At 45.3% G+C, this 21,343-nt stretch overlaps 1 protein-coding gene across 1 annotated transcript; it reads left to right on the plus strand.

Annotated features, from left to right (window-relative positions):
• The first annotated feature begins 2,550 nt into the window (after positions 1-2,550).
• On the plus strand, positions 2,551-11,359 carry LOC139053708 (putative defense protein 3). The gene is made up of 5 exons (XM_070530515.1): positions 2,551-2,572; positions 2,669-2,899; positions 4,703-4,706; positions 9,805-10,015; positions 11,188-11,359. The coding sequence occupies exons 2-5, from the start codon at positions 2,690-2,692 to the stop codon at positions 11,246-11,248; spliced, it is 486 nt and encodes a 161-aa protein (XP_070386616.1). The 5' UTR covers positions 2,551-2,572; positions 2,669-2,689; the 3' UTR covers positions 11,249-11,359.
• The last annotated feature ends 9,984 nt before the right edge of the window (positions 11,360-21,343 follow it).

Genomic DNA, 21,343 nt, shown 5'->3' on the forward strand with positions numbered 1-21,343 from the left:
AAAGGAAAACGTTTTCCACAGCCACCAGCATTCGGCCTCGGATTTATGTGTCGTTGCAGAAATATGCACTCTGTGGAACAGCCATACGAGCTAACCACCAGCTGCTCTAATGTGCAACAGCAGCGCTTGGCAATTATCGCAAGGTTTCTGGCAACATACCCAGAGTGGAGGGTGGGGGGTCTGTGAATGTATTCCCCACGCGACTATACTGTAATACACTGTGCCGGATGAGGATGACATGCTGTTGCGCATCGCACGGAAGTTATCCTTGACAGGTTAACGCAATTATTTGTCTCACACACACACACACACACACACACACACACACACACACACACACACACACACACACACACACACACACACACACACACACACGCACGCACGCACGCACGCACGCACACACACACACACACACACGCACAAACACGCACACACACACACACACACGCACACACGCACGCACGCACACACGCACACACACACACACACGCACGCACGCACACACACACACACACACGAGCGCGCACGCCCAGACACACACACACCCTATCTATCTATCTATCTATCTATCTATCTATCTATCTATCTATCTATCTATCTATCTATCTATCTATCTATCTATCTATCTATCTATCTATCTATCTATCTATCTATCTATCTATCTATCTGAGAGTGTAAAATTTTTGCATCTATTTCGAATTACACAGCGCCATATGTAAATACCACAGATAATTGAAGTCTTCTACGTGGCAAATAAGATGAAGTCGTAGGTCTAAATCACGTTTTCCTCTCTCGGATATTAAAATCTATACGTTTTTCGTTATCTGACATGAAAGTCTATACTTAAAGGTTAGATATTATTGAAATAGTCTTCTAAAATCTTGCTTGAAATTATTTCTATACTTGTCCCTTTGATACAGCGAAACAAGCTCGATGAAGCATTCGCTTGCGAGTGTGTTTTGTATGCAATCAGTGTCGATAAGCCATTCTTTCTGACGGATATTGCGAAGCGCTGTGCGTGGCGCGCACGCAACTGCTGCAAAGGGGCAAGTCAGTTAAGCCCCCTGGATGGCGCTGGTGTGCTGGCTGCGCTAAAGCTAGGGAAACGATGGCACGTGTTTTATTAGAACGTGAAGATATCTGCCCAGCGGTCGATTCAGGCACAACTGGCCTCCTTGAAGCTCTGGGGTTCAGCGAGAGCAGGGGGAAAGTAAACATGTCCGCAGTAGAGGTTAGTAAGAGGCGATTGGAAGATTGGTTGAATAAAAGTAGGGAAAGTGCAAAAAACGTTGACGTACAAAAATAAAGTTCACAGGGGATCAGAAAAAAATTGGGTTAAGGAATTAATCATGGGGTTTTCTTTTCTTTTTCTTTTTTTAACCTAGGTAGGACATCAGGCAGTGTAATAGCAAGAGATTGATGGCACAACCCACCGTCCCGTTTCAAAGTAGGCGCTCATAACATCCATCCATTCCATCAAAGTAAGGCGCCTCGGTAGCTGTGCCGCCGTGCAGGCGGGTGGCACCCTTTAGGCAGCCCCGAGCCGCTGTGTACCACAATGGCGACCCACCGGCGCCATCGAACACGAATGCGTTTCCCTGACCCAAAGACCCCCTCTTCTCCCTCCCCCGTTTAACTGCCGTTTAAACTTCTGTCAAAACAGGATCGTAAACGGGATTGTAGCCCGTAGGGACCTCGACAATGGGAGGAGTACGTGTCACATGGGCAGAAATTTATATTTGCAAATAATTATTTCACAGTAAAAACAAGTTTGCAGTAACAACATGTGATTATTCATCGCTCTCCAGCCGCTAAAGCGTCATCTACCTAAGCACGCACCACCGCGCGCTTCGCTCTCCTTGGCAGGAACCATCCGTGACAGACCTGGCGCTGAAGCATAGAAAAAGGACATCTACTAAGTCAAAGGTGGAATGATATAATAGTGCAGAAACATTTAAAAAATGGTAAAGAAGTTTATGGAACAGGCAATTCGAAGCGAGGTCCCGTCTAATCACACACAAAAAAAAGCACAATGCTCTGGCACGGTGCTACGAAAGACGAACGGAGATAGCGCTTGCCGGAGTGTTTATCCGCTGTGGCGTATGGTGCAGTTCGTCTACGGAAAAACGTAGCAAAGTATAAGTCCTCTTCCGTAGTAGTGTAGCACCTAGGGAAAAGCAGATTTGGAGAAGTGCCCACATGTCTACCGCGCAATTCACGCATGCGCACAACGTTCGGACAAACGCGAGAAAGAAGGTGTCGATACAGAGGGCAGCCACGGGCGATTGCTTCGCGGCCGAATTGGGACGCGGATTGACTGTCCGAAAAGAAAGAGGACTATCGTATTGGTGCTGCCCTGCATTGATGCATCTTACAAATAAGATCCTACGATGAACGCTGATATATGCAGACATTTTTCTTGCTGCCTGCAACAGTTCGTTTCAGGTGCCGCGTTACACACTAGCCGCTGTTGCGCGTCTCAATTCCTCCGTGGATCTTCTGACATGCGACACACGCTAATTAATGACCGGTCATGGCGGCAAGAAAACAACTAAAGATTGCTGCGTCTGTTAGTGGTCTTTTTCTTCTTTTCTTTAAGTATATGCATCACGTTTGAGTGCAAAACAAGAACAACAAAATTAATGCGGGCTTCGTCTGTTCGCAGGTTCGAGAAACGCGAGTCACAATGCGCAGACCAGGGCTGTCGTGGACCACCGCACTATCACTGCTGCTGACGCTTCTCGGTGCGTTACTGGCCTTGCCGAGCGGTGCCCCCGAAAGCGTGTGCCGCAGCATGTTGCCACTCCACAGCGGACTTCGGAAGTTCAACGGCAGCGACTCGCCTTATCGGCTGGTGCAAGAGAAGGCGGCCTTCACCCTAACGAATCCCTGGCCGGTATGCAACCCGTGGATCATCGAGAGCGGCTTATAGAAACGAGCGAAGGAAAAGATGCGTTTCATCCAGGGCTCGTAGTTATGTCGCGATTATTTTCATTTTTAATTCTCTCGTTTTTTCTTCGTCATTGATTCGCCCGAAATCGCGCCCCGTGCACATGTCACCGGGATCAGCCAATCGACATTACATCTGACGATACAAATGATTACAATAGGATGAACATAACAATTAACGGAATACTGCCACGGGGTCAGAATTCACAAAGCTTTTCGTTCGCGAGTGCTGTTTTTCATTGGCTGAGACGCCTTCGCTAATCATATGCCCTACGTCGTGATCGACTGGCACGAACGCTTTTAGCCTAAGAACGTTTTGTGAATACGGGCCCAGGTTTTTACTCTTTTAGCACAAGATGCGAGACATTGGCTGTTGGCTAGTGATGGAAGTCGTAAGGCATCATCATCAGCGACCTATTTTGTGTCCACTGTAGGACGAGGACACTATCCCATCGATCTCAAAAAACCCCTGTCTTTGGCCAGTTGACACTACCCTGTGCAGCCCCCCCTCCCCCCCCCCTATTATCTAATTTCATCACATCACTTACTTCTCTGGCGTCCTTAACTGCACTTCCCTTCTCCTGGCATCCATTTTGTAATTCTAATAGGCCGACGCTTATGTGTCCTACGCCCTACATGGCCTGTCCGACTCCATTACAAAGGCCAAATGCCTTCAAAAGCCTCCCTCACTCTCTTCAGCAACGCATACAAAAGCAATAAACAGTGCTTTCGGGTTACGCAAAACAAATGAATAAGAAAGGTGTGGATCGTTACTCAGAAACTACAATGATCTAATGTATACTGGCAATTAACATGTATTTGAATCAATGGGCGCTATAGCGTCCATTGTCTTCCCCAGTCTGTCACGTGACGTCACAAAGACCGTGAAAACCCTCCCTCTGATATTACGTGTTCGCACTGATTAGGCGTGATTGGACCGACCAACAGAAAAATAATTATTTCTGATTCAGCGCTTTGGTCACCATTATGCCTCCGCAATTGGTCAAAAAAAAAAATTCTGCGCTGCGCGCACTTCGGCTATCTGTAACGTGACACCGCAAAACCGCGAAACCTCACCACGTCAAGGTGACGTGTACGCATTAAAGATGCATTAATATGAACCATTCCGAAAATATCAGAAGATGGCTGCCCGCCGATCACAGTGGGCACTGGCTACTCAGAGCTGCCGGGAAGAATGGATTTATTTGCGTATAATAATAAAAAAAATTCCGTAGGAGTTCAACGTTGTCGAGCCCTTTAGGCAACCCACTGCCAACTCTCCTTTGCTATGAGAATCCGTTTTAGCGATATTTTTAACGTGCCGTTGCACTCTGCCGCGATTTTCGACCAGCCACCGCAAGCTAAGTAAGGGGAAGCGGGCCGATCCCAGACGCCGGCACCACCTTCCTCATCTGGTTATTTATTTTATAGTTCGACCCCACCGAAACGCTCTCCACTTCTCCATGCTCCTCGCCTCTTATCAGCGAATTAGATAAGGAAAACCAGCCAATGTAGGCAATGTTATTTGCTTTGAACATAAACAGAAGTTTCTTCCCATAAACGAGAAGAGCATTTGATTAGGCTTCTCGAACAATCTTACGCATCATCGCCCCATGCTTGCGTCGGAGGTTCGTAATTTTGACGTCAGGAGAATGGAATCAAAACAGATTGGAATAGTTTTACATTATAGACTCAATGCGTGCGGAAACTTCTAGCACTAAATTTCCATTTGGGGACTACTCTTTCACAGGCAAGTGACTTGCTAACAATGTGCTCTTATTTTTTATTTGTTTGTTTGTTTATATATTTATATAATATTAGAGCTCTCATAAGACGTTGCATGTCTTACAAATCATGATAAATTTGTTAACAACTTAAAGAGCACATTCTTATGAACATTATTGATTTTATTTTCTACTTCTATCACTTTCAGATTAAGTTTACTTGTGTCACGTTATTGCTTTATTTTTCTTTCCTGTACTCGGTTCAGGGTACTTAGTGCCGGGTACCTGGAAACTGCAGGCCCTGTTATAGGTTATTTGTTTATTTATTTTATTTATTTTATTTATTTATACATACTGCAGCCTCGGTGAGGCTATATTGCAGGAGTGGGTAGAAAAAAAAAGGAAAGCAAAAAAACGAGATACAGGCCCAAAAATAAATATGAATATCAAGTATATGTAATTGCTTTCAAAAATTCTTGCATAGGTAAAGAGCGGATGCTTCCAGGCAGTGCATTCCAGAGTTCAATGGCCAGTGGAAAGAAGCTGTGCTTGAACATCTCCGTTCGGCAAAAGAAAGGGATAAGGTTGAGATTATGAGAACTCCTAGTGATAGAAGGTGGACTAAAGTTCAAATAATTATTTAGTGTATCAAGGCGCTCAGAATGAATAAGCGTGTGTAAAAATTTCATGCATTCTAAGCGGCGGCGAGATGAAAGAACTGTAAGACCTGTAGCTGTATAATGCGAAGAAGGGGAAAAATCTCGGCTATAGTTGCGAAAAATGAAGCGCACAGATTTCTTTTGGACTGATTCTATCTTTTTAATATCGGATTTCTTATGAGGATTCCATATGATGCAGCCATAATCAAGAATAGGTCGGATAAGTGTTTTATACGTCATCAGCTTGGTATCCTTTGGAGCCTTACGCAGTGAACGATGGAGGTAACCGAGACGTCTAAAAGCTTTGTTACATGTGATGTCAATGTGTTTCGACCATGACATGTCATGGGAGAAATGAAGACCAAGGTATTTAAATTCGGTTACTCTTTTTAAATCTTGACCATGGAAAGTGTACGTGAAAAGTGATGGAGATGGGCGTCTGGAGAAGGACATGGAAACAGTTTTAGAGAAATTAATGTTCATTTGCCATTCCTTGCACCACCTACAAAATTTTGCAAAGGAGTCATTAAGTAAATCATGATCCATTGGTGTGTTAATACTATGATAGAGGACGCAATCATCAGCGTAAAGACGAATACTAACGGACACGCAATGCGGCAAGTCATTAATATATAATAAGAAAAGAAGCGGGCCTAAAACGGAACCTTGTGGGACGCCGGATGAAACACTAACAGGAGAGGAAATAGAGCCGTTAAATTGCACAGACTGAGAACGGTGGGTTAGGAAGCTATGTATCCAACCAACCAGAGAAGGGTTATTTAAAATGGAGTTAAGCTTGTAGAGGAGTTTTGGGTGTGGGACGGTGTCGAAAGCTTTGGATAAGTCAACAAAAATGCCGTCAATCTGTCCGCCTAAATCTAATGACTGACAAATATCGTGCGTGAATTCGATCAGTTGGGTAGTGGTGCTATATCCGCGACGGAAACCATGTTGGTAATTGGATAGGATATTATGGCTTTCAAGAAATTCCGTGATGTGTTTAAAAATTATATGTTCGAGTAGCTTGCATGAGTGGGCAGTTAATGAAATGGGTCTGTAGTTCTGCAGAAGTTGAGCGTTACCGGATTTGTATATCGGAATGACCGTAGCAAGCTTCCAGGATTGGGGAACAGTGGAGGTTGATAATGATTTACGGAAGATAACGGAGAGGTATCTGCTTGTCCAAAGGGAGTAGCGAACGAGGAAAGAATTGGGTATGTCATCTGGGCCGCAGCTCTTTTTAGTATCTAAATGGAGGATCATGTTCAGAACACCTGAGCTAGATACGACGATGTCTTCAATAGGAGGGTATGAGTCACAGCTAAAAGGTGGAAGTGAAGAGTTATCCTGTGTGAACACGGAATGAAAATACGTATTAAAAGCGGAAGCAATCGCGAGTGAATCTGAAACTGCCACGTCCTGAACAACTAAACTGTTCGTTGTGCTGTTACTTGGCTTTATCGATTTCCAGAACATACGAGGGTTTGTTTTCATAAATTTTGGCAAAGTAACAGCATAGTAGAAATCCTTGGCAGATGTTAGTTTCTGGCGCAGTTCCTTCTTGGCATCATTGAACTCAGTAATTTTGTCAGGATTACCATTTCTTTTAGATTTGCGCAATCGCGAAACACGACGAGATAAATGCAGTAGTCCTCTTGTCATCCACGGTGAATTTATATTTTTCTTTTTTGTTTTCAGGGGAACAAATTGGTTAATACAGGTTTCAACAATATTCTCAAAAAACCGTACGGCAACATTGATATCATTGTTCAAAGATAATTCATGAAAGTTTTCAAACGACTCGCTAAGTGTGTCGGTAATTGCAGCATCATCGGCGCGGCTAAAATCACGAAAAGTGCAGTACTCAATCCGCGGTTTGGGAACAATACAGCAAACCGAGAACAGTACGGCTTTGTGGTCAGAAATCCCGTCAGTAACGCAGCACTGGAAGGCACCCTCGAAAAGACTTGAGCCAAGAAAAACTAAATCTAGGACAGCCGTTTCTCTGGTGTTCTCGTGGACAATCTGTCTAAGACCGAGTGATAGGGAAAGGCGCAGTAATTTTCTTGAGAGTGACACGTCCCCGCTGGTAATGGCGAGAGAGGGCCAGTGAATGCCTGGTGCATTAAAATCTCCCATAAGTATTATATTTGATGATTTCAAATTATGCAGAATGTTGCTAAGAAAAGTGAACTGATCACCACAAGAGCCAGGAGGCCGGTAAAACACTCCAATCAGCGCGGATGATCTTTCCAAATGAATCTTGCACAAAAGCAATTCAATTTCACATGGGGTTTCAAGGACTGAAAACTTCAGGTGGGACTGTATATAGAGGGCGACACCGCCACCTCTACCATTTGGTCTGTCAGCTCTTACCAATGTGTATTCACTTAACGCAACTTCGGAGTCGAATATGCCGTCATGTAGCCATGTTTCCGTAATGCCTATAATATGGGGGGAATGAGCAGTTACTAGACAGATGAAGTCGGGAAATTTATTGACAAGGCTTCTTGCGTTAATATTTAATACACGGAGGTCATTGGTTTTGCGACGAAGGAGTCAAGGCGGAGAGGCAGGTGCAACGCTATTTAGTGCTGTATTATGATGTACTTTCTCTAATGTATTAGAAGCGCTGTTCCAGTTATAGCGAACTTTATCAATAAATATATGGTCAAACCGTATGCGGACCGTGCACCCGTTGTTCCTAAAACTCTCAGACGCTTCCCAAAGTTTCTTGCGGGTATTCCGGACACGTAGTGAAAAATCTTCCGAAATACGGTAATCGGTTTCCTTTAGCTTGTGACCACTTTTTAATACAGAAACTTTCTCCCGATAGTCCAGAAGTTTCATAATCACGGGTCGCGGACGGTCACGTGAACGCCTTCCAAGACGATGGCATCTTTCTATTTGAGGACAGCTCATTTTAAGTTTATCCTCAAACCATTTCGCAATGTCTGAGGACAGGCGTTCATTACCTTCATCGGAGGATTCTGGCAGACCATGTAAGATTAAATTGTTCCTTCGAGCACGGTTTTCTAATTCATCATTTTTAGTTGAAAGGTTGTGAATTTCGTTTGTTAGACGTGCGAGTTCACTGTTAAGGCTGTCGCTTGGGACGGCAGGCTTATGTGACGAGGACTCCAGAGCGGCCAGACGCGATTCGATAGTCTCAAAACGTGTATTAACAGATTGTTGAAAGTTCTTAATTTCGGCGATATCCTCAGCTAATCTTTTCTGCCCGTTCAAAAGCACAGCGAGCATTTCAGACACCGATGGTTGATCGTCAAAACCTTGCGAAAGGCTCGGATTTTTTTGGGAGCGAGGACCAGGATTGCTTTCAATGTCACCACTCTGTAACAATCTACTAATACAAACAGCGAGCTGCGAGTACAAAGAAATATAAGCAAAGCATCTGCGAGAATGGTGTGGGCAAGGGAGCAGCAGTAAGAATCGGTCATCAGAGCGAATGCAGCGGGCATTCTGAAAGTAACATACCTGCGTAAGAAATAGGCAGCGGGTAAGCATGATGCTCGTACTGCTGCCACCTTGCCCACTGAAGAAGGAAGGATCCGGCTGGGAATATATAGGCATGATCGTTGACGTCATGGGACTGCCTGGTATAGCTGGTATACGCCAGCTATACCAGGCATCCGCTGGTAGCATCCGCTAGCTGGTATCCGCCTGGTATAGCTGGGTTCAGTGTGCTAGCTATACCAGGGCTCCGGGCACGTGTGGTGGCGGTCAGATCAAGAGAGTCATCCGGAAGGGAGATAGGACAGTTCGTACAGCTGCCAGCGGAATCACCCAGGGATCTTGATGATGGCGGCGAGTGCACGAGAGCTGTGACGTCAGGAGAGATGACCGCAGCACATTCGAAGTGGCAACAAGCGAGGAAAGCGATCTGCGTAAGAAATAGGCAGCGGGTAAGCATGATGCTCGTACTGCTGCCACCTTGCCCACCTTGCCCATTGTAATTATCACTCCGTTGTTTTATATTAACTATAGTGTCTAAGAAATCCATATTGCGACATTCCCATCACTGTGTATTTGCTGACAATTTTATGTTAACTGTAGTGTGTACTAGATTCCTTGTCTTGTATCGCGCTTTTTCTTCCTCTTCTTTATTTGCCGGTACGTAGTTATTTTCAATGAGTTACAATGTATTTTCGCTTTGTTATCATTTCCCGACTATGTATAATGCCCCTACAGGGCATTTAGGATAACTGAATAAATACTCCTGCATGAATATTTGAGTCAACGCGCCGTTGACTTATTAAAAATCACTTCCCTCATGCGAAATTTCCGGCAAGCTAGCGCAAAACGTCCATGCAAGCTTGACCACTTATTTGTAACTGAATATTCCAATTGCTTCACACGTTCATTAAGGAGATCCCGCGGACAATCAACGAAAAAAGAAACAAAGCCATTCGACAACTTCTCGCCTTCTGTTTGCTTCATAAACGCTGCAGTGACGCTGTACACGAAGAACTCCCTCTTCAAGGGCTTTCTGGTGAGAGCGATCGACGAGCAGGGCAACGACATCGGCCACTTCCTGCGTCTCACGGGCTACAAGAACGTTCGCGGTTGCACTGACGTCACGCACAAGAGCAGAAACAACAAGAGGACGGTGAAGATGATCTGGCAAGCACCCCACCATGGGTCGGGACGAGTGACATTTAAGTGCGTATGCACAAACGGCCGCTTTTATTTTCTTTTAACCTGTAATTCTCGCCCAGTTACTACTGCAGGAATCGCAAATCCTTGTAAGGATCATACGACGCGGAGAAAAAGCACGATCTACAACTTACGCCAGAAATCGGAAAGCCAGCAATTCCGGCAGTGTGGTTCCTGTCGAATTCGTTCTCCAGGTCGTTTTGCTTGTCCCGAAATATCGCGAATATTAGCATGATTCGGCCCACTCAGATTAGGGCAATATGCCGCATCATCGGAGCCATGCGCGAAGTCTCGCATGTCCCATAGTTCCTCAAAAGCAGAAGCCATAAGGCATATGTTTGAACAACGTCCGAGATGTTTTCACCGCATAAAATACTTCTTGATGCTACGCCGCACATAGCACGTCGCACGATCAGTGCTTGGCATTCATTTATTTATTATTTTATTTATTCGTCTATTTATTTATTTATTTATTTATTTACCCTCACGGACTTTGGGTCGTACAGAGGGGGTAGGTACATGATTGAACAAGAACAGAATCTGAAGTTGCGGATAAAATCAAGAAAAAAACAATAAAAACAAAGTACACACATACAGAAAGCACATGGTTCCTTTCTTCAGCGTGTCGTCTTTAAGACTTACAATATGCTAGCAGTTTTTCAGAACTGTCATCCGGCGTGGTATAATTCATGGCTTGCAGGTATCCGCAAAGCAAGAGGAGTTTGTTACACCAGAACTGTTCTTAAGAGCGGATGCCATCGAATCACGATGCCGGACACATAATTAGCGAACGCGGTGGCCTTACAAAAGCAAATGTCCCTTACAAACGAAAAACGAATTGTGTATTAGTTTCGATAAGAAGCAAAAAGTGACAGGACTTCCTCAAATCGATAGCATGAGTTTATTACCACATGCAATCGTCGCTTTATAGTATGCAAGCTGTCGGGAAGTAGCCTGAGCAGTTTACTTGTAGCTTTCGTTTCAAATCAAAATGTACTTGTTGTGCCTTACAGCTATTGATTTGTACTTGCCATAATTTTTGTAATTGACGTAGTCATTGGTAACTAGCCTCTATTGCTTGGTCAAACAGCTCCCAAGAAAATTGCTTTTGCGTTGTGGTCCTAATTAGAACCGAAAATAGTCATCCTCAGTTTTTTTTCTCTCTCTATTCTTTGCAGAGCGACCGTCGTGCAAGAGTACAGGCGTGTATACGCGGATCTGAAGAGCACACTGAAATGAGCAGCCTTCTGCCACCGAGACGGCGAACACCAACTTCATCAAGATGGGGAATATGTATTTAACACATATCTGTAATAACAAATTTGTATTCAATGTAAACACGATGGGCTAGCTGTATTATTGGGACACCGAGTTATTTCAACATCTGACATGCAAAATAGTCATTCAGCGTCTTCATATTCAGCAACACTCTGGTTTCACAATAATGTTAAAAAGAAATCACATTCGTCCTCCGTTAAACACGCCTTTTTAAATGAGTAAGCGCGTGAGACTGCTGGCTACCTGGTTACTCAGTGGCGAGGACTCATTAATCAGGACTGTGGCGCGTCTCGTCGCGCCCTGGCTTTGTGATCCCGGTCATCAACATCTTATCCTCTCGGGATGAGAGAGAGAGAGTGAGTGTGAAAAGGAAGAGACGCTATTTTCTGCAACCCCTAAGGGAGCTATCTCACCACCTCGTGATGAAATAAAGATTGACTGAGTGAAGGAGCGATTGATTAGCAGTTCTCGTCGCTTCTTCTTGCTCTGCCAGCAACGTCACACGTAACGTACATCACACAGTGGTTGAAGAAGGGAATCTCGCTGAAGCCAACGTACCGACAAGTGGAATTGTCTTTGATGAATACAAGCGTCCAATTGGCGAAACGCTGGCTCCAGCGACGTTCCCTTCAATTCAAGCCTTCATCTTCCTGTGCGTCTCTCTCTTGTTTGGGTTACGCGTAGCCGTATACCACCCCCCTCTTCTTTTTTTCTTAGCCTTGTTCCACTTTGCCGTATGTGTTACTCTAATCCTGCGTTTCTTGATTTGAGATCTATCTAAATAGCAACTACCTACTAACTGCTTCTGAAGCCGAACTAATCGCCTCTTACAGACAAAATTTTCTCTTTCCTGAAATAACTCCCATTAACGCCCGTTCGTTAACTTCAGTATTTCGTTGTACTGGCTGTGCTAAAGAAAAAAAAAAAGAACCCATGGCGACCCCGACCGGACTGAGCTGTAGGCAGTGGGGTGGAATTGCAGTTGCGGAGACTGCTTTTCTATGGCAGTGTTAAAGGCTTAAAGCGAGTATGCGCTCAAACTACTGGCTGGAGGGGGCATACTCTAAATCGTGGCAGGTGTCTGCAAATGGTGTTCCGTCGCAAATGCCACGTGCCATATGCGGCCACTTGCGCAATGGGTTACAGCAAAGTTACTGTGTATGCCCGAACTCTTGGCTACAGTTCCTTGGCACAGATTGTCTTTTGTTATTGAAATGAAAATGACTACCGCGCATGTGGGGTTAAACTTGCACTAACTTTATTTGAAACATTCCATGCTAAGTGCGCAATTGAGGCCTGCGGAGATTATTTGCGTTACTTGACCAACACGTCGTGCAAAGAATATTACGTGTAGCAAGTGTAAAATTAAGTAAAACCAACTTTTTTATTTAAGTATAGCGCTTATGGTGCGCATTCGTAAGCAAAGGTTCATAGCCCGCGGTATCAAGTATATATATATATATATATATATATATATATATATATATATATATATATATATATATATATATATATATATATATATATATATATATATATATATATATATATATATATAAACGCATGTCACCTCTGTGTGACGACAAAATCTGACAATCTCAGCTTTGGTCGAACACACAGACGGCTGCTTCGCTTTTGTGCCTGAATGCGCGATGGTGGTACCTGCCAGCACCTGCTGGCCTCGAGAACAGCTATTGCGAACGCGAAGAGCCAATTACTGCCGCATTCAGCAGCGCACACACTCAAGAACGTGGTTCAACGGCTACAGACTGTTCTCAATGTTGCCACCGCAGTCACGGAGCGCATGACTCAGGCGTGCTAAAAGCAATGGTCCATTTCACGGCGGACTCGTACGGTCGAACATGAAAGAACAATTGATAATTTTGAATAGCCTACTATACGAAAATCTTCGCGTATGCTTTAAAATACCGTGTCCAACATGGCCATGCGACGCTATCTTAGAACTTTACGCGTTATGTGTGCACGGGCTATCCTCCATATTTCGGTTTTAAGGCTACGCGTGGGTATTGTAGCTAGTGTCACCGCACCATAGCACTCGCATCTATGCGAATTCGCCCTTGCTAAGCTACACGTATGTGTGTGCCTGCTTATGTCCTCTCGTGGATACGTGTAACAATCATAACAAAAGGTGCCAGAGTTGTCGACGGAAATTCTTTCATTTAGGCTCTGCTGCGATAGAGCGCAGTTCAAGATTAACGTATCCAGCTTTTCTGGACACGAGGGTTTAGCTCACGTGAGTGCCACCACGTGGCGTACTGACTTTAAACTTTTCAAACTTCCCACGATGACGCGTGATGACGTCAACAAAACTAAAATAAAATAGTTAAAACTATCCCTGCGCACTGAACGTCGCCACAATGCTTGTCCCGCTGGCGTTATCAGTGTTCTTGATAAAGCGTAGCCGCTCGTCGCCTGGCAGTGATTTGTCATTCTAAGAGCGTTTAGTGGCGACGAGCGACGATTGATTCAGGGTTTTTGATACGGCTCTTTTTCTTTCTTTTCCTTCTTTTACCTTTTCGATGTTACGGAGTAAACAAGCTAGGGTAAACGTCAGAAGCACTCCATGACAGCCTTTCTTCAGTCGGCACACATTCTTAACGTCTGATCATCGCACAGCGTCTACGAGAGACGCCCTCGTGGACGGCTTTTGATTTTGAGTTATCGATTTCAGTAATATTTCGATTATTTCCTTAGCGACTTTGCTATCCGCACTCATGGGCTGCCGCAGAAGCTGCAAATCGAGATGTGCATAACTATTTAGATGGATACATGGATAAGTTGCTTTTGCACCTTGAGGCAAAAGGCACGACACAATAATTGTACAAACTGTCTCTGTTTGGTCGTCCGTTAACATGCTATGGCCGAATCTTCTCCCAATATTACGTCCTATATATTAGCCACCGGGCCAGATACACCTTTGCGCATGACATGTACAGTACTTCCAGTTAGTTGTGAAAGTGCTGTCCTGTCACGGATATCCACGTGCGTGAAAGAAGGCCATAATTTAAGATTATTGTGCAGTAATATATGTGGGATTTGTTTGTTCTCCATATTGTCGACCATGTTTCCGTTCCGCCTATATAATATAGCCGCAATGTAGACTAGCAGATATCTAACGCGAAAACGGCTAGCCACATACTCAAAGACCTCGCGCACAACTGACACTTGTACTCAAAAGTTGTGCGAATGTCAAGCACATCCTTGAGGAATGGTGAATAATAAATTATGGGGTTTTACGTGCCAAAACCACGATCTGATTATGAGGCACGCAGTAGTGGGGGATTCCGTTATAATTTCGACCAGCTGGCTGTGGTTCTTTAATGTGCACCTAAATCTAAGTACACGGGTGTTTTCGCATTTCGCGCCCATCAAAATACGGCCGCCGTGGCTAGGATTCGATGTCGCGATCTCGTGCTTAGTAGCCCAACACTACATCCACTAAGCAACTACGGCCGGTAAGGAATGTTGGCAGTTCGAGGATGGTGACAGTCGGCACGTGAGACAATTTGTTTACATCGTCATGGCGCGATAATCCGTACGAGCCGTCGAACAATGACCGTAGAGTTCATTGTATTTAATGTGATAGGGTCCACACCCACAATTTTATTCCCAAATCACCCTGTAACGACTGACGACCAGGCATCTCGCTTATATGTGCAGTCGTCTGACAGTTGCCGGCCGCTGGCAGCGGCCACAGGACCTGCTTGACCTCTCTACAACACTTGCCGACATTCTCGCCTTATTTCACACCATCGGGTTTAGGCTGAACCAACAGCCAATTTATTTGTCCGAAATTTTGGCTACCAACCTTATGGTTTTCTTTTTTTATCTTTAAGTCACCTTTTGTATTTAAGCTAGTACTGTCCTGACATTTCCAGCGGATTCACCTTTCCCAAAATGCCAGCAGTTTTGTCGGCCTCTGCTCATATTTTGGGGGATTTTTAATAGACGTTAAAACCATAGCACGGCCCCCAGACCATGCTGCTCAAAAAGTCATTATCCTGATGTCTTGTGCAAGCTTCTGTCTTCTTGCCATTCATCAACTTCCTGATTTCCCTCTCACTTGTATCCAATTTTGACGACTACGATCTCACGGAAGTTGGCAATGATGTAATTGCCATGGGAGTGAGGCCCTTCTACTGTGGACACGACAGCCGCTTTTGCTCACTGCGTATGAAAATACTGTATTAATGAGCGCCAATCTTACCAAATAAATTGACAGCCTAAAAAGTTATGCGGATCTCACGCACTCTGGGAATCGATGTGGAATCTAAGTGCACGACTATTTTTGTGTTTCGCGCTCGTCGAAATCCTGCTCTCGCGGTAGGGATCGAAACCATGACGTCGAGCGATGCCATAGCCGCACAGCTACCGCGGCGGGCGCAATAGCGTTGATTTGACGTGCGACCGCTTCCTTATATAGTGTTGCATAGACCCTACGGTGATTTAATGTGGCTTTGCATCTGCACGCCCTGCGTGAATAGTCCGCTTGACGAATTTGCATGGTGTTTATTTTTGAGAAATATCAGAAACGTACAGTACCGTACCTTTCATTTGGCCCGCAACTGTTGTCGTGTCTATAGTAGTAGCGTTTCCTTATCTTCGTTTCCTTAACGTAATCGTTTTCCCTGTCACGACCTTCCCTCCTGTAAGGGAACTGCGAGCAAAGAGTGGCAAGGCTGTTATTCACTCGTTTCGTGATTGCGCCGGTTTTACCCATTTTCTGCCTCATCTCCTTGCTCCCTCTCTACCATTCTACTTACCTCTCCTCAGGACTTGCACGTTCGTAGAGCGCTAAGCGTTGCAATTTCTGCAATGCTTTTTCGGGCGGTGACAGATAATTACAGCTGTAAAGAGGTTAATGTAACGACGCCCAGGGAGCTCCAGACAGTACTGTGCATATGTGACGTGATTAAAAGCTCCAAACGAGTTTCTCGCGTCGCCATTCCTCTCTGGACCATTCCTTTCATGTATATGCACCCCCAGCCCCCAACACGGCGTGGAAAAGTCGTAAAAAGGGGCATAGAAACGCTTTAAAAAATGTCCTTATTTCCTGGCGTAATGTCGCGTGTCGTCGTGGCGTCATCGCGTCCTTCGCAGGGTTTCATCACTGGGAGAGCCAACTGTCCGATTTGCCCAATGGACTTTCCGCCTTCAGGAGTAACTTGTATCCCGTTTCCAAGACGCGCATGGTCTACGCCGTTTACTACAGACCTACAAGACTTTTTTTCAGTATGTTCATTTATTGAGTCATCCACAGGTATACTCTGGAGGCACTTCCTTTCTACTGCACTGTAGTAGTAAGTGAAGTTGTTCTCGAATTATATTCTCTTATAATGTTGTATTCCTGCTATCATTGTCGTACGTAATCTACACAGAGTACTCAGGCACCCTCTAATGCTTTCACTTTTTGCCTGATTACGCCCGCTATTGTAATGCAAATAAACATAGCTTGAACTCATTTTCTCAGAGATAAACGCTGAATAAAACGCTGACGTCATGCTCAACAAAATCAACAAGGGCCGTAGTACTCGTTTTTCTGATGTCCCGGTTCACAAGTTCTTTTTTTTCTTCAGGATGTGATCTTGTACCGTAACAACGTCCCTCGGGCGTCTCTGATGTGCTCGTTTTTATTCACAAGCACCCAGTGCGAACTGTCATCACCGTAACTCTATGATGTCCTGGTGGTAGGCAACCATAGCGCGTGGCGCAAGTATGACTACGATGATTAATTTTAGTTGGCATATGCTACTTGAAAAGGCCGTCCGCCTAATTGCCTTCTTCAATTTCTTCATACACCACATGAGTTTTCCCATTAATCTAATTTTCAGCTCACTCGGCCGTTTTCCTCTTTCCGTTTTCGCAAAGTGTGTGTCTATCGCTGTGGTTACCAAATACGCCCAACGGTATACTACCATTCAAGCCTTTCTGGCGACCTGAGCAACTGAAGTCGCAGGCTTTCTTCAACACGGCGCTGACGGTCAATATGGCTATCCTCAACTGCTTTTCCCAGACTTCGCCTCACCGCTTTCTCTTCAGTGTCATCTCCTACACTACTCGCTCGTGTTACACACAACACAAACACGCAACGACCTTAATGAAGTCTCAATTACACAATAGTTGACATGCTGTTGATGTACATTCTCTCTAATTACTGGGATAGGAACGCTACCCTGTCTTTGATGACATTATTAGTCTACAACCTCGCTCAACAACAGCGCTCGTTATTTATCACTTTTTTGTCGGTAGGAGCATACTGTATTTCCTCTCACTATACTTTCGGCTTTAGGTGTGACTTGCAGGCCCGCTTATTCTGTTACGCTGACGGCGACCGTTGCCGTCAGGCCGCCGCCTCATTCTGAGCTTCGTCACCACCAGAGAGCACAGAAAGGTGTTCTCACAAACAGCCCACGTGATTCTAACCCCTGTATCCGCAGCGTTCTACATGTGGGAGCGGGGCACGCTAAGCACTACGCTACCGCCTTCCCCCGGCACCTTCGAGTTATCGGCCTTCCCACTTCTCGTTTCCGTCACTGGCAGAGGCAGAATGGACGCACGAACGAAAAAAAAGTGAACATTGCTTGAGCCGCTAGGTAACACATGACCAACTTTTGCAGGCTATGCCCATCGGAGCGCATGTGGACTTGCGGCTGCGTGCAGATCATCGCCTTATCTTTATTGTAAATTTTTTTCCACTCAGACTTTCCGGTTAAAACTGAAACACTGGACAAAAATGAGACATACCGTTGTATTAAGGCGTAAGCCTTTCATGGCTCATGAGTGTCCGGGCGTAGTCCGTGGTGGACGCAGGAAAGCGGTGATCACCGGCGATGGGAGCAAGGAGAGGAGGCGCCATGCCAGTAGCGCTGTGCGAGTGGGCGCGTGGGGGAGCGCGGACATGCGCGTGGGGGTGCGCGCACATCGGCGACAAACCTTGCAGCCATATGGCTGTGATTGCACCTCATGCTCCAGGCCACGGCGGCGTCCGTTCCCAGAACAGTTCAGACAACAGCAATACAGGCAGTCATATAGATAGGCTTTCGCCTATCGCAGTTTAGCTCAGCAAAGTACCCATAGATTTTTTTTGCTTGTTTTCTAGGTTTAAGTCAACAAAGCTCATTCCTAACTTTAAAGCAGCAAGAGCTTCATCATCAGTGACTTGAACACTCTTTTAAACAAATGGTGATTTTTCAAGAAATGGCATAAGGATACTATATTTCGAGGTCATGTCCCTGCCAATATGGGCCGGCACCACGTATCCACGAAAGGGCATCACCCTGCCGATACACGTGGCAGGTTACTGAATGATGAAAACAGAAAATATGACTGTTTTTCAGTTCTCGCTACTTATTAAATACAATGCACTCGCCCCCATGACACATATTTTTTTTTCTACAATAGCGAGGCACAACGGTGGACTGATATTTATTTGTCATATACTTCTTAAATACTTCTTACAGGGGTTTAATTTTAGTTTTCATCGCGGAACCGCAAGTGCAGCGAGCGCCGCCCGTACACCGTGGCCAAATATATGCTGGAGCCGCGCTCCTTTTCTACAAGCAAAATGGCCGCCGGCGGCTTCACGCACTCCCGTAGGCGGCGGCTAGGACTGGCAATCAAGAAGTTTAAGTATACGACCACCTTGGATAGAAACGACAGCATGGTTGCTAATAGATTGTTGGTTTATGTTCGGCATGAGGCCCAAGACCACAGCCTGTCTTCTAACACGCTCTTAAGTTTGCGTTGGCGTCTTTGAGCCACCGGGCACAATGTGCCAGCGTAGACGCCACTGCGCATATTGTGCCGGGCATGCGCGCTGGCATCTACGCTAGCCCACTGGGCACGCTGGCCTGCTAGCTCGCTGAGCTACAACTGCCTTTTGCCTTAAAGCGACGCGCACCGTAACATACTGCGAAGGTGCTTGCGTTGAGCGTACGTAAAGCGAGAAACGCTGTTCTAAACTGTCTGTTCTCTAACTTGTGCAGTAAACCGATGTTTATAGTATTCCCGCAAACGCAATGGTCACGAGTATGGCAACCGTAACCGTAAGAGTCACAGAGCCTGTCACTAAAGTATACGCGGCGAGGTATGCCCGATGAATAAGTAATTGCCAAGATTGGTATTTGGTAAACGTTAAGTACTAGGAACGGCGGGCGCTTATACTACCGCAAAGGACGCATACTCTGCGGTGACTCCAGTCATTTGCTCGCTACATCACACATCTACACTGAAATCAAACTGGTTTCAGAAATTCCCGCTTATATAAAAAAAAATTAATTATGGGGTTTTACGTGCCAAAAGCACTTTCTGATTATGAGGCACGCCGTATGAGAGGACTCCAGAAAATTTGACCACCTGGGGTTCGTTAACGTGCACCTAAATCTAAGTACACGGGTGTTTTCGCATTTCGCCCCCATCGAAATGCGGCCGCCGTGGCCGGAATTCGATCCCGCGACCTTTTGCTCAACAGCCGAACACCATAGCCACTGAGCAACCACGGCGGTTCCCGCTTCTAATTCTCTCGACCCTTTTTTTTATTTAATGCCGGTCTTTGACATAACACTGAAAATACAAATATTACACGCATCTCAGAAATCCAAAAAGGCGAGAAAAAAAAATTACAATAATGCCATCCGTTTGTATAGGACCGGCGTTGTCAAATTAAAATTCCTTCATGGCTGTGAGAGCTTCTAGCCTCGACAGCCAATCCGGTGGACATTCTTGCATTTTCTGTAGATCAACAAACCGCGACATAGATTCTCTGAAATATATATGAACCGGCCGTGCGTCGGGATCACAGTGGTACCCAGCCATTCGCGCCCGCCATATACAGTGGAGAGCATTCAACATAATGAAGTCATATGGGACCCCGTCTTCATCCTTAATAGGCAGATACCTGATCCCTTGGGGGTTTACAGGTAATTCTTTCTTCAGGGTTCGCTTCAAGACGTCCCAGAAGAACACAGCAGCCCAACAGTGCAAGAACACATGATCTATCGTTTCGGGCTTCTTGCAGATCAAGCAGTGAGAACCCCAGGGTACGAGACAGCCTCGTTCTTCCATAAACGTCTTCACGGACAGGGTTCCAGTGTGGAGCCTAAAAAAGAAGGATTTTACCCCTGGTGGCACCTGCATGCGTTTAACCCGTTTAAGGACGTCCTGTCCTTGCCCTCCACTGTACATGGCTCTGTATAACGGCACTGGGAAAACAATGTCACACACATCTTTATACAGCGTTTTCCTTTTCACTTGACACAGGTAATCACTTGAAAAACGAACAGTAAGAAAACGCACACTGCCTACCACTTCCTTAAAATAGCCACGAAGTCTTCCGGTCATGCCGGCCGTACTGACAACATGTGCCGGCAATGCGTCGGTCAATCTGAGTTGACATACTGTGCGCAGAAAAGGATCGCGCACATCGCGGAAAAACAAAAATCGGTTTTCTAGTTGTCGAACAAAAAGATGCGCCAAACCCACACCCCCGTCCTTCACTCTTCTGAACAGATTTGTTCGACTGCACCTTTCCCAGGTTGAACCCCAGATGAACACCGCAAACACTCTGTGCAGCTTTTGCACATTTACTCTAGAACAATATAACGCTTGTATAACGTAGTATAACTTGGCGACTAAAAAGACGTTACAAACTGTCGCTCTTGCAAAAACAGACAGGTTAGTAGCTTTCCATTTTTCTACTTTTTCTTTAATTTCACTTGTTTGGTTCCTCCAATATTCATCACTGCTATTGTAACTGTCTAAGGGGATTCCGAGATACGTCTTGGGAGTTTTTACCCAGGTCACATTCGCAAAATAGTCTGGTGCGGACAGCCAATCCCCATGCCACAGCCCGAGAGATTTGCCCCAATTTATTCTGCTACCCGTGACTTCACAGAAGTGTTTGACTATAGATATTGCTTCGGTTACACTTGGTTTATCTATGCAACACACTGCGATGTCATCTGCATACGCAAGTAGTTTGACTTCTGTCGTTGCTGATCTAAAACCACGTATTATGTCATTTTCATTTATTGCCAC

The sequence above is a fragment of the Dermacentor albipictus genome, unplaced genomic scaffold (assembly GCF_038994185.2).
Source record: "Dermacentor albipictus isolate Rhodes 1998 colony unplaced genomic scaffold, USDA_Dalb.pri_finalv2 scaffold_165, whole genome shotgun sequence".
Taxonomy (NCBI): domain Eukaryota; kingdom Metazoa; phylum Arthropoda; class Arachnida; order Ixodida; family Ixodidae; genus Dermacentor; species Dermacentor albipictus.

What these genes read in the sequence shown, in the direction of transcription:
- LOC139053708 (XM_070530515.1), top strand. Translation starts at nt 2,690, where the DNA reads ATGCGCAGACCAGGGCTGTCGTGGACCACCGCACTATCACTGCTGCTG. An exon ending in TCGGGACGAGTGACATTTAA is followed by an intron (nt 10,016 to 11,187) that starts GTGCGTATGCAC and finishes TATTCTTTGCAG; the next exon opens with AGCGACCGTCGTGCAAGAGT.